At 43.0% G+C, this 13,566-nt stretch overlaps 1 protein-coding gene across 9 annotated transcripts in view; it reads right to left on the bottom strand.

Annotated features, from left to right (window-relative positions):
- Window positions 1-13,566, bottom strand: part of cep85l (centrosomal protein 85, like) — a 380,598-nt gene that overhangs the window by 32,708 nt on the left and 334,324 nt on the right. For all 9 annotated transcript variants that reach the window (XM_068025467.1, XM_068025473.1, XM_068025482.1 and 6 more), the window contains 2 exons: window positions 9,933-10,085; window positions 2,998-3,152 (listed from right to left, as the gene is read on the bottom strand). In XM_068025467.1, coding sequence (XP_067881568.1) covers window positions 2,998-3,152; window positions 9,933-10,085 — 308 coding nt within the window. The remainder of the gene's footprint in view (window positions 1-2,997; window positions 3,153-9,932; window positions 10,086-13,566) is intronic.

The raw sequence follows: 13,566 nt of genomic DNA, 5'->3' as shown, positions 1-13,566 counted from the left end.
GAAAAAAGATAAGATATGGAAAGATGTCAGTCGTCCCTTTTTGGTTTGGCGTCCCAAATATACATAGACAGCCATCACTGGGATCTTTCTAGAACAGTTCTTTTCAGGTGAAGTTGAAGATCAGTTTGGCAGGCTTTCCAGGAGAAATGCAGCAACAGGGATTTCTGGCAGGACTTTCAGGAGGAATGCAGCATCAATTTCTCTATTTCTTACATTTGCTTCTAAGAGCTTCTCAAAGAGATGGAAAAGCTGGCAGGCTTTTCAAAGAGATGGAAAAGGCTGAGCTGGGGTTTCGTCCTTGGCAGGTTGATTTAAAACTCCTTTCAAAACACTCCACACCCCAACTGACTGTCCAAAGCAAAACCAAAACAATCTCAAGAGTCAAGCCTCCTGACCCCTAGAAATCTTGACCTGTCACTTCTCTGTAAACATCTCCCCCAAGGCAGAAAGCCCCTGCTGGGTATTTATCTGAAGACAGGTGTCTTCCAGTCAGGGTTGTTTACAAACCAAGTCCAAAAGACCTTCTGATGACCTCTTTTCAATTACCCCAGTGAAAAAAAATCCATGGAATCCTTTTTAGTCTTCCCAAATGAAACAATGTCCATAATTCTAAAATACAAGAGTCCTCAAATAAAAACTGAACAAAAAGTATAGAAGCACCATCATAACAGAATTGAAAAAGAAAATCAAACACGCACAATTATTGTCCCAAAAAAAAGGTGTAGCATCATTTAAAAATAACAAACTATATTGTTGATGGCCTCAAATAGTTCTTTGGGAGCAGTATATTAGAATGACTAGACAATAGATTTGGTTTCAGATACATTAATATTAGGGCCCAATTTTAATCCATCCACTTACACAGAGTTAAAATCTATCCCAAGGATCCCAAGCTAGCACCAAAGTTGCTGGGATGACCTATTGGGGAAGAGCCTCTGCTTGCCCCAGAGATGGTTATCGATTTAGGGGTACACAAAGTGGGAGTTGCTGCCTCTTTCGGTGGAGGGAGGGGTTGGATTTAGGGGGGAGGGGTTGGAATTAGGTGGAATGGGACTCACCTGCATTGGTTCGTGCAACAGTGCAAGTGCTACGGATGTACCTTTAGTGACGCAGGTACCTGTTAATGGCAGTCAAATTGAGGAACCTCACTCATGGGATCAGCGGTGGAGGCTCCAAAACGTGGTCCTGGCATTTGTGTCGGGATCACTGGCTGTGAAATTTCAGGGACCAAATGTTTTGAAGTATGCTAAATGTATTATTGTTGAATATGTATTTTTAAACAGAGCACATTGTGAACAATTTTCATCTGGCTACTGCCCCAGTAACGCTGAAAAATGTACCGCTCATTTGCAAGTGGATGCCAAAATGGGTGGCCAGCATTCCATCTGAAACTGACAGGAGCCTTATTAAAATATTTAAATTGGGGCCCTGTGTCATTTTTAGGATCCAAACATAATTAACACTGAGCATTGAGCGATGGAACAAGAAGACCTTAAAAGGACAATAGTAGGCTGCTCAAAAATGCCCTAAAAATCCATGGAGCAAGATTGAAGATGAGGAACTTTGAAAGGAACTGGACGAGAGCAGCAGATGATGAGAAAATAGCTTCCAATCAACTCTACTGTTAGTTGTTTGGTAGTGCAGAACTTGAGTATTGCTGAAAACAGAGACATTTTGTCGAAGCTTTTCGTCTTGCACTCATCAGGACAATTTGCAAGAATACCAATGTAAAGGAGAGCAACAAATTTATACTGTATGAGAAGAGAGTGCTGATTGGTTGGCAAGTGGACTCTGATTGGTAGAGGCATTGCCATGGAGAATGCACCAGTTTATCGTGACTGACAGTTAACTGCCAAGCTTTGTTTAAAATTTAAACCAGGCAGCTTGACTCTGATTGGTCAAGGCATTGCCCTGAGGGATGAACCAGCGGATGGATGTCACTTATTTTATTTAGTGGAAACAGGTGCAATGTGTGTACATGTTCTTTCTGTCTGCAAAGAACAGGGCCCAGTATTTTAATATATGTAGCTTCCAGTACGCCACACTGCAAACCCTACTGACAATCTTAAATCACATCTAATGTTGGACACTGTGTTTTGAGTTTTGCAAACACGGGCTGGTTGGGTACGATCACTGGTCAATACATGTGTTGGGATTCTTACAATTCCACGCGTTTTAAGATTGGCCGAATCAGCAACCTCATAAATAGGGCGTGAGCCATTTGCTCACCGTGCAAGCTTGATGCTGAAATATGACAAATCAAAGACATCCTGCGTGACAATGGCTACCCTGATCAGATAATTTCTCGCTGTATATCACGCAAACTTATGAACGGGCCTAAAACCGTCATTTTTGGTCCTGAAAAGTGCCCAGTCTACCTCAGATTACCCTGGAAGGGTAATGTATCCCACAAAATTTGAGCAACAGGTGCCACTAGCTGTTTCACGCTGCTATTATGCAGTAGCAACATGTGTGGTGTTCGCCACTAACAGGATGCTGCAGTTGAACCAGAAAGTCGTCACACAAATGAGTAATGTGATATATGAATTTTAATGCCAGTGTGATGCTAGGTAAAAAGGCTGTACGTCCCAAAGACTGGCGGATCTTCAACATGTCCCTTCCGCTGTTCGTAACGGGCAAGATACAGACCGTACCCAACCAACATGTGCTCGCAAAACTCAAAACCCAACTCTACTATGTTTCAGGTTTCTTGTTACTATATGGTGAGATTTTGAACAAGACTCAGATCCCTCTAGCTGCAAAGAGCATTTGATTTCTTTCCTGTTTGTGCTTTAATGTTACTGTCAAAGTAAGGAAAAAAGTGTTTGGGCTCATGTTACCAGTGCATTATTGATCTCGTCATTGTACTCAGTTCTGAAAATCCGGTAAACTGTTGTGCAAAATACTAGACAGCAATTCACTTTTAATAAATATCTGTTATTCACAGACATCCTAATTCATGCAAAGGTGTAAAATCAATATCTGAATGAATATTACCTTTGTACAGTAGCAACTAACTCCTTTTCTCTTTTTTTCTGACTCTCCAGAAGTACCTCCTTCTCTCTGCAAAGGATTCGATTCTCTCCTAGCTTTTTCTCCAAATCTTTAAATGTGTCCTGAAATTTCTCATTTTTTTCTTCCAGGATTGTAAGCTGTGATAACACCAATAAGAGTGTAACAATCAACAATGTTTTTCTTATTATAAACAATGAATTACAGACATTATGGGCTGAATTTTACAGCCCCTCCAACGTCAGGGGTCGTGGCAGGTGGGGGGGGAGGGGGCGGCTGGAAAATTCCTCCAGGAGAGGCCCACCACAGGCCTCGACGCTGAGAAGACCTGATATTGCGGGCGGCGGCAAGGCCTTGTAGGGGCCCCTCACCACTCGGTGACGGGACCAAAATTTAAATATTTCAATGTATTTAAATTAATGAATTAAATACTTATCCACTCCCACCGTCTGTTCCTGTGCCATATTGGTGGCGGCGGCTGGCAGTCCCGCACCTTTGGATCTCCGTTCGTAAATCCGATGCGGGACACTGGTGGGGAGGGGGAAGCAGGTAAGTATTTCAGTGTGGGAGGTGGGGGAGCGGGATCAGTCTAATCTGATTGGTGGAGGGGATGGTGGGAAGGGGTTGGAGGTAAAAGTTTATAAACTTTGTGGTGGGGGGTGGAAGCTCAGGTACATAAGGTAAGTATTTTGGTGGGAGAGGGGGAGAGAGCAAATAATTACATGTACGGTTGTTGTGGGGTGGGTGGGTGGGTGGGTGGGTGAGTGGTGGTGGGAGAGGTTCTAAATCAGTAAATTTTATTTTTTTCAAAAAATGTCCCTTTAAAATTTAAATTCTACTGTAGGGCTCGAAGACTTTTAAAAATGACATTGGCGCCTGCGCAGTGGCGCCTGATGCCGTTGTTGGGGACGGATCACCCGCCCCTCCACAAGATCGGGGCGAGGGGTGGGGTGCAGTCAGCCCCAGCCATTTAAATAAGCTTCCCCGTTTAATATCGCGGTGGTTCCACGACAAGCAGTCCACACAGGTGGACCGCCATCTTTGACGCTCGCTGCCGAGATCGGTGGTGAGCATTTAAAGTCTAGCCCTATGTTATGCTGTGTGGCATTGAGCCATGTTATAGGGTATTACCTCTAACAACAAGTGCAATGAGCTCATGGACTTCTTTGTCTGGGTCAAAATCCTGGAACTCTCTTCCTAACAGCACTGTTGGTGTACCTACACCCCAAGGACTGCAACAGTTCAAGGCAGCAGCTCACCACCACCTTCTCAAGGGCACAAACGAATTTTTAAAAAATGATTGAGACCATCCATTCAACTGCCTCTGCTGCCTTCCCCCCTCCTCCTTGTCCATTAAGTCAAATCCTTCCACAGCCGCCATTCCCACTAGCGTTGAACCTCCATCCCTCTCTTATTTACCTCAATGGTTTGCCTCATGCCCTCTCTGAGCTAATCTCAACCATGAAACCCAACTGCTGCTCTCTTGATCCCATTTATATTTTCTGGTCGCTATGCTGGCTGACATTGTCTCACTCTCTTTCAAATTCATCGTCAACACCCCCTTCTGACCTTGCACCCGTCTGTCTTTGCAAGCTACCACTACCTCTACATCTGGTCATGCTTTTGTCACCTCCAGACTTGAGTATTCCAATCTTCTCCCAGATAGCCTCCAATGCTTCACCCTCCATAAACGCAGCTCATCAAAAACTCTGCACCACATCTAATTTTTCCACCATCCCTATCCTTGCAGATCTATATAGGCGCCTGGTCACTCAATGCCTCAAATTTTAAATGCTCATCCTCATTTTTAAATATCTCCAACCTTCCTCCCCTCAGCAGTGTCCTTAAAATGCTGTTGCCTCCCAAATCCATGTTCATCTCTCCTGCAACTCCCAGTTTGAATTTCTCCAATCAAATATTCACCCTTTCCACAGCACAAAAAATGGCCCTAACCCACGTCATGAATGATATTTTCTATGTCTATGACTAAAGTGCATTATCCCACCTCATGCTCCTTGACCTCTCTGCAGCCTTTGACTTTGATGTTAAAGGCACTAAATACATGATAGAATTATTGAATAGTACAGCAGAGAAGCAGCCATTCGGCAGATTCGAATCCGCGCAGACTCTTGAGGAGCTGCTCAGTTAGTCCCACTCCCCAGCTCTTTCCCCATATCTGCAATTTTTTCTCTCTCAAGTACTTATCCAAGTCTGTCCTCCCCATCCCTGTATTTTGGGCTATTGGACACTTTAATCCTAATTTCCTTTAGTTCAGCTAACACAATTGATTGCCTTCTACTCGCTCCCGCGCAGGTCTAGTGGTTAGGAATCGGTACTCTCATTCCTGCGGCCTGGATTCAATTCCCAGTCAAGGGTGTATGTTTAGGGTAGACAATGGCATAGTGGTAATGTCACTAGGCTAGTAATCCAGCGACCCAGGCTAATGTCTTGGGGACATGGGTTCAAAAACCACTATGGCAGCTGGTGGAATTTAAATTGAATTAATTAATTAAAAAAATCAATTAAAATCTGGAATTGAAAGCTGGTTTCAGTAATGGTACCATGAAAGCTATCATTGATTGTCATAAAAACCCAACTGCTTCACTAATGCCCTTTAGAGAAGGAAATCTGCTGCCCCTACTGGCCTGGCCTACATGTGACTCCAGACCCACAGCAATGTGGTCAACTCTTAACTGCCCTCAGAAATGGCCTAGCAAGCTGCTCAGTTGTCAAGGGCAATTAGGGATGGGCAAAAAATGCTGGCCAAATCCCATGCAAGAATAAAAAACTGCTGTTGTAGAATTTTTAAAAACGTAAATTTTTAATTCTGTTTAATGAGAAAACTATCAACTGGTTTTGGAGGCCAGAGATAGATACTAATTACCCTCTATTTCCTGATGGTTATGAAGTTTAAGAGTTATGCTATTAGTGGTATAGGCCTTCAATAGTTTGTTGCCTAGAAACATGACACAATGCCAACAGATGGTCATAGAAGCCGGAGAGATAAGTAGAATCTTTGGACAGTAAAAGCATCCTGAAAAAGAACAGTTCAAGTCAATTTACTTTCAGCTTTTCTTCAATAAAATTACACTGGAGTTTCATTTGTAAAAAAAAAAGGACCTAATTAGAATGCCAAGGAAGTCCACAGAGATGGTTATATTTGCAGCTGAATTTGCATAATGTATGCACACTTTTGAGCTGTAGATGTCTAAATGTCCATAACGACAGTAATAAAGTATTCACAACTGCTTCCTTTGAATAATTTGCTTCTAAAAACTAATTAAAATCAGTTGGTAACTGCCCATGCTGAAAGCCTCATTTAGTTATTTCAGCCTCATCGGGTAAGACATATAAATAAACGACTTGTATGTTGTTGAATTTGAATTACTCATTACAGCCAAATCTCAGCATATTCTTTCTTTGAGTGTCTAATGCCTATTTGCACCAATCTATAAATATGACAGTTATCATTGTTCAGTACTTTTGTGAATAAAGTCTTGCTTGTTGAAATATATATATGTGTAATAAAAGTGTAATAATTGGCAATAAAGCTCCTATTTCACATAACAGTGGCTTAATTTGTACATTATGCATTTTGCATTAGCTTTAGTTTCAGAAGACCAGTTTTCCCTCAGGGCAGGGAATATATAATTGTGAATAATCTTGGTACTCTTATATTGAAATAATAGAAAATAATAGAAGCTGCAAAATCATGTAGAACAGTTAGTTTCATTAAATGATTATTATATTGATTCTTTCACGTTGAATTACTCTTAATTCTTAAGATTTTAAATAATTAAAAATGAAAGATTAATTCCAATACTATATGCTTCTCTAATTGGTTTTACATGTTGGTGAAGATCAGGTTTACCTTCAAATGGTGAGGAGAGTTTGCCAGAGTTGGAAGCCAATTAGTTGTTCTTGGTTTGTCTTCAAATTAATTGATGCTTGTTTGTTTGGCCAGAGGACAGGGGAAGGGGTGGGGTTACTGGAAGTGGAAGGGGAGTTGCTTTGCTCATATGGCCCCTGATATTTAATTTTAAGAATTTTCAGAAGACTGTATCACTGGCTGGATCCTGGAATCTCTAACAAGTATCCTGAAAATGCCCATAACAGAAACATGGGCAGTAATCTTTTTTTTTACTTGTTTGTGGGATGTGGGCATCACTGGCTAGGCGAGCATTTATTGCCCTTGAACTAAGCGGCTTGCTAGGCCATTCCAAGAGTCAACCACATTACTGTTGGTCCAGACCATGTCACATGTAGGCCAGAACCAGGCGAGGATGGCAGATTTCCTTCCCTAAAGGACAATAGTGAACCAGATCGTTTTTTTACGACAATGGTTTCATGGTCATCATTTTAATTCCAGATTTATTAATTGAATTCAAATTTCACCATCTACTATGGTGGGATTCAAACCCATGTCCCCAGAGCATTAGCCTAGGCGCTGGATTACTAGGTCAGTGACATTACCACTATGCCACCACTTCCCAACAGAATACAGAGGTGCAGAGGATCAGCTGCTTGCTATACAACTCGCCCGAATTCCATTCCATTGACCATCAGGATTGGATATCATGCGGGCCATCCACTCTGACAAATTACAGCCCAAGCGGGTGAAAACAAAAACTGATTTCTATGTTACAAAGCACAACTAGAAAGGATTTGTGGCCATTATGGATGTCAAGCAATTTGCTCATAAACAGTTGGAAAATCATCACGATTCAATGTTACTATCAGAGAATATACAAAATCTAATTGAGATATAAAGAAAACTAGGTTTGTTAAATATATATTTATAGTATATTTATGTTTGAAATAATTATAGATAAGCCTGGAAAACACAGCTGACATGGTCAGAATTGTGAATCACTTTATAGGACTTACTAAAACAATTGTGATGGGGAGAAGAGCAGGGCAAGGTCAAAAATCTGGATATCCTAACTACTTAGATAACGAAGGAGCTATTGGGTTTAATGGCTTATTGATATGTTTTAAAATGTACTAATGAGATGTTAAATGTCATATATTATGTGGTATTGCTGAAGGATTCAGGCCAAATTTTAATGCATCTTTCCCTATTTAATACTAACTGGCCCCAGCGCATTTCCACTATTTTCTACATTTATTTCAGATTCAATGTACAATGGAGTCATGAAAATAATACACAAGAATAAAACAAAATCCGAAAATGCTGAAAGCACTCAACCAATCAGGCAGCATCTGTGAAAACAGTAACAGATTTGATGGCCCATATTATGGGGGAGGAGTTGTGATCTGTTAAGTTTAACTCTTTATTTTTCTAGTAGATTCCCTGCCCAGAAGCCAGCCTGATTGACAGGTTTGTCGCTCTGTCGGGCAGGAAAGACTCTGGAAGAGGCCATAGGCCAGGAGCCAGGAGGAACCTACTGCTGGGCTAGTGATTGCATGGGGGTGGGGGGATGGTGGGAGATCTATAATCTTGGAGGGAAGATTGGTGATCTTAGCAGGAAGTTTGCCGATATTTTTGGGGGCGGGGGGTGCGAATGTGGAGGGGGGCGGGGTGGTTCCTGATCCTGAGGCACATTGTGGAAGAATTTGAACCCCCGAAACAAACAGATGGGTCAGCTTTGGGAGCCAGGTGGAAGCACTTCTACTCTTCCTGGCCCATAAGCAGTTCTGAAAAAGCACTTACCTCTTCCATATAGCAGTCCTTGCCTCCTTTTAGCAGTCTGCTTTACTGAGGTCTAGGAAACCCAGATGGCCAGGTTTATACATGGAAACTTGCTAAAATCTGAGGTATGCAGCCTCATTATAGTATTTAAATGTCCAATCTGCCTCCTGGGAGTGGCTTGGTTGCCCTCCCGCGTCCCACCTCCGTGAAAACTGGAAATGGAAGGGTTGGGGTCAGGTTTCAGATTTTTTAAATTTTCACATCCCAAAGCCCCAAACCCATCTGTTTGTTTCGGGGGTTCAAATTCTTCCACAATGTTTTAGGTCAAGGGTCTTCCATCAGAACAGTTCTGATAAAAAGTCATTGATCTGACACGTTGGCGAGAATTTTACCCCCCCAAAAAGAGCGGGCTGGTGGCGGTGAGGGGGGAGGGTGTGTAAAATGGAGTGGGAGGCTAAGGCGGCCCTTCCCGGCCCACTCCCACTTACACCGCCAATTTATGTGGGGCAGCGACAGCAAGAAACAGCCCACCCTGTGTCCCATGGAGGGCAACTCCCAAAGCGCCAACTGTCCCCAATTTCTACATTTATTTCAGATTCAATGTACAATGGAGTCATGAAAATAATACACAAGAATAAAACAAAATCCGAATGCCCAACACACCCCTCGCCCCCCCTAAGTGACACCCCCCCTTGCCTCACCAGGGCTTGACCAATTGCCCCCGGAAAGGCCCCAAAAACGTATCAGTTTTCCGGTGCTCCCCCTCATCTTCATTCTTTAGCTGGGTTGCAGTCCCAGGAGTGGCCACCGCTCCCGGTGGCATTGCTGGCACTATGAGCTGCCAGCCTGTTGATTGGCTGGTAGCTCCATTAGGCGGGACTTACTGCCTCGACGAGGTGGAATTCCTGCCCAAGATCAATTAAGGGCCTGTGGACCATAAAGTTCAGTCTGGATTCCAGCCTGGAAGCAGGATTGAGATTGTCTTTTCAGTCTGTGGACGGCTCCCCTCGCCCCCCGCCCACCATAAAATCCAGCCCGTTATCTCTCTCCCAGATGCCACTGGACCTCCTGACTGTTTCCAGCTTTTTCTGCTTCTATTTCAGATTTCCAGCCTCTGCAGTATTTAGCTTCTGAAAATAATAAATAATATCTGAGAAGTAGTCTGAAATTGTGACTGCTAAAAATACATGTGCATGGTCATTTGCATTTAACAAATGTTTGTCCAAATTCTGAAACTCCACCATTGATGACCTTCTAATTCTTTTACCTGCTGACCCTGACTTTGAAAATCATCCAAGGTGGGCAGATCTGCGAGGTACTTCTCCAGGGTTTCTATTCTCTGTTGCCGCTCGTGGCTTTGCTCAGATTCCTTTTGCAGCTTCTTTTTCAGACTGCTGATATATTTCTCGCGTGCTTTCACCTGAAGCATAATAACGAGTTATTCATGAGAAAACAGACCTTTCAGTAACATGGCATAGCTTAAGTAATAGTGGTCTTCCGGTATGCTAGTCAATGATCTGCATGGCTGTGAAGGGGGCGAGGACGTGAATAAATGAGCATTAATGATCAGAATATTAATCATTGTTAGCAGCTCAACATCCTAGATGTGGCTTACGGATATTCAATAAATTTAAATGACTGGCTGGCTTATTCAACTGCATTTCAATTTATCTTTCTTAGAGTTCACAGAAATATAATGAGGTATTAAGTACTTTAGAAGTATTTAAAAGCTTGATAGGGCAGTGATCACATTCTTGCTAGTTCTGTGACCTTTATTTATGATCCTGTATATTTACATGCTTACATTTTTATGTACTCACTTTCTTGATCAATGCAGTTCTGACAGAAATGTATTTGAGAATTTAAAGTGTGGTTCTCTTAAGCTGGAACTGAATTTGGAGTATATACTCTACATTCAGCGGAATTCCAGTGACGTTTTTAAGCACTGAAAAAGAGTTGGTGAATTCAGCAGTTCTTTTTCAATCCTGAAAATGCATGCATGCCAAACTAGCAAAAAAATAATTTTTATTAATTCACAGGATTGAACATCACTGGCAAGGCCAGTATTTATTGCCCATCCTTAATTGATCTTGAGAAGGTGATGATGAACTGTCTTATTGAACTGCTGCAGTCCATGTGGTGAAGATATTCTCACAGTGCTGTTAGGTCAGGAGTTCCAAGATTTTGACCCAGCGATGATGAAGGAACAGGGATATATTTCTAAATTAGGATGATGCGTGACTTGGAAGGGAACTTGGAGGGGGTGGTATTCCCATTGTTACGACCAGGTGAGAAAGGTGTCTAGGGTTCCCTCTCAGCCTTCACCTGATCTTACCGTAACAGGGTTTAATCTTAAACACACCGTGTTTTAAGCACCCCCTTGGTGAATCCTTGTTCACCGCTTTCCAATTATAAGGCAAAGAAACTAGCACAAACAGGCTTTCTTAGGTTTAAAGAAGAAAAGTAGAAATTTATTTAACTTAAACTTAAGCACGCATACAAATAGAGACAGAAAACAGCAGAAAAAAATAAAGTAGAAAGGTTTGAGGCAATATCTGAAGAGTTTTTGTTACAGATCTTTGAGCTCACTGTAGAGTCCTTGATTGTAGGTAGATCTTGCTTTTCATTGGGGCCCAGTATTTTTCTTAAACCTTGTTCGATGTAGAGACTTTTCTCTCTTGGGGTTCATGTGTCTTCAGTGAATTTAGAGGCTTGTGAGAAAGAGATGGGAACAGGCAGACAGGAGAAGCTGTGCTGAGCCAGCCAGGAGAGATCTTCTCAGTCCAGCAGCATTATGCTTTCTGCCCAAACTGTTTGTACAAATTTAAAAAACTCAGGTTGCCCAGAGGTTAGTCATGTGACTAGCTGGTTTGACCATGTCCGTTTGGGTATTCAGCCATCTTAGCAGTTAACCTGGAATGCGAGCTCCCCCACCTTCAATGTCTGGTGATCAAAGGTCCATTATGGGTTGAATGTGTCAGGGAATGGTCCTTTGTCCTTTCCAAGCACTGTCTGTTAATATGCAAATATCTTTCCAGCCAAGATCAGGCCATTTTTTTAAAGCAAGTCCTTTCTTCACTTAAACAACAGTTTGAAATTTAATGTCCATGTGGTGAAATTAATATGCCTCATGCTTGGCAGGTGGGAGCCTGCATGGCACCTCCACACCCAATGGAATGAAATGCAATTTGAGAAAAGCACATTTCATTAAAAGGGTCAAGAGAAAAATATGATACAGAAAAAACCATGCATTTCTCTCATTCATTCCCATTCATTCATAAATCCTAAAACTGATTACAGCCTGTCTTCTCTAGGTGCCAGTGCTGCATTAATTGTCCCCTTTTTGGCATCCCAATAAACATGTGTTTCTTTTTTTTTTGGGAGGTTTCTCTTCCATTTGCCCATTTCCATGGCTGCCTAGGGTCTTTGTTCCTATTGAGGTCTGAAAAGAGTGATGGGTGGTTTCTCTTTGGTTCTGACTGTGAGGGAAGATTCTTTGCTAATCTCCCCTTTGTCCCAGAGGACACAGCTGCCTGCAGGTATTTGTGCAGACTCTACTGTGGCATTTTGACTAGGTGAGGCATCACCCTCAAGGTTTCCCTGCCCTCTAGAGGTCTTTCTTTGTTTCTGCAGGTTCCTGTAAATACTGTTAGCAACTCTGCTGGGGTGCTTCTAGTGTCTGCATTTACCAGGATGTGGGGTCTAACCTTTCACATTGTTCGGGGTTGGCTGACTGGACAGTAGGGGTTTTCATCCGGGGTCCTCCTTTAACCTGCCCTCTTGGTCACTTTTTCCCCTTCCCTTTCTAAATTTTTGCCAGCCTTGTGCCTGCCTGTCCCCTTTTGTTCTCAGCAAAGGGGTCCCTTACAGTTCACCAGCCAACTGCTGGAGGGTCCTCCAAACACTGGTATTGAACTTAGGGGTGTAGGTTTCACTGTAGATTGGTGTATCCCCCCAACCTGGCACATGTGGCAACTCCTGCTGTATTCCACCACATCTTTGTGGAGTTTTGACCAGTCAAACTGCAATCTTGTGCGAGCTTTGGTTTTTCGTAGACTGGCATGTACAGCCACTGTAGTCTCGTCGGCTCTTCTTAATATTTCCGGTACCTCTGTGACACCACTAACTGGTGAACTACTGTCCACTCCTTGCTCTCAGGTCTGGGAGGAGAACTCCATTTCTTCATCAGTTCCTCATTCTTTAAATAGTAGCTGTCAGGGACTCCCTCTGCTTCACTTTCGGACTGGGAAGCCTGTGCTAACTCTCGCAATACTGGGTCGGCTCGCTGAGCCTCAGCTAGGGAAAATCCATTTAGTTCATTCCCTGGGTCTCCTAACTTTCCAAAGAAAGTCTCAGACAGACAGACCTGGTCATCTGCCTGCAGTGCTATTTCAGTCTCCTCTTGGGGAGCTGGTTTCATCATGGCCTGATCCACTACACATTCAGGAAAATTGCAGGGGTCCGTCTCCTCCCACTGCCCTGTCTCTCTGACCTCCTGCGGTCTTTCTTTCACTACTGAGGCTCTACCACCTTAACCCTTGCCGGATCATTACCTAGGAGCAGGTCAACCCTGTCCACAGGCAAACTAGGGACAATCCCTATGGTCACTGGTCCCAAAACTAAGTCGCACTCCAGGTGCACCCGGTGTACAGGTAGAGGCATACACTGCCCTCCAATACCATTCACCACCATTATGGTGTTCACTGCACTCTCTGGGGGAAAGGTCAGGCCTTTTCCCAGTAAAAGGGATCGAATGGCCCCGTGTCCCTGAGAATTACTATGGGCTAGCTTGCCCCACTCGAGGGGTATGGGGTTACTTTCCCTTCGGACACAAAACCTTAATAACCCTCAGTAATCCTATAAAATTTTCCTGCATTTGCAGCCGTAAGCTTCCTGGGTCA

The sequence above is a fragment of the Heterodontus francisci genome, chromosome 3, assembly GCF_036365525.1.
Source record: "Heterodontus francisci isolate sHetFra1 chromosome 3, sHetFra1.hap1, whole genome shotgun sequence".
NCBI classification, from domain to species: domain Eukaryota; kingdom Metazoa; phylum Chordata; class Chondrichthyes; order Heterodontiformes; family Heterodontidae; genus Heterodontus; species Heterodontus francisci.
Note: the sequence above shows the minus strand (reverse complement) of the source record. Positions and strands in the feature narration are given on the sequence as shown.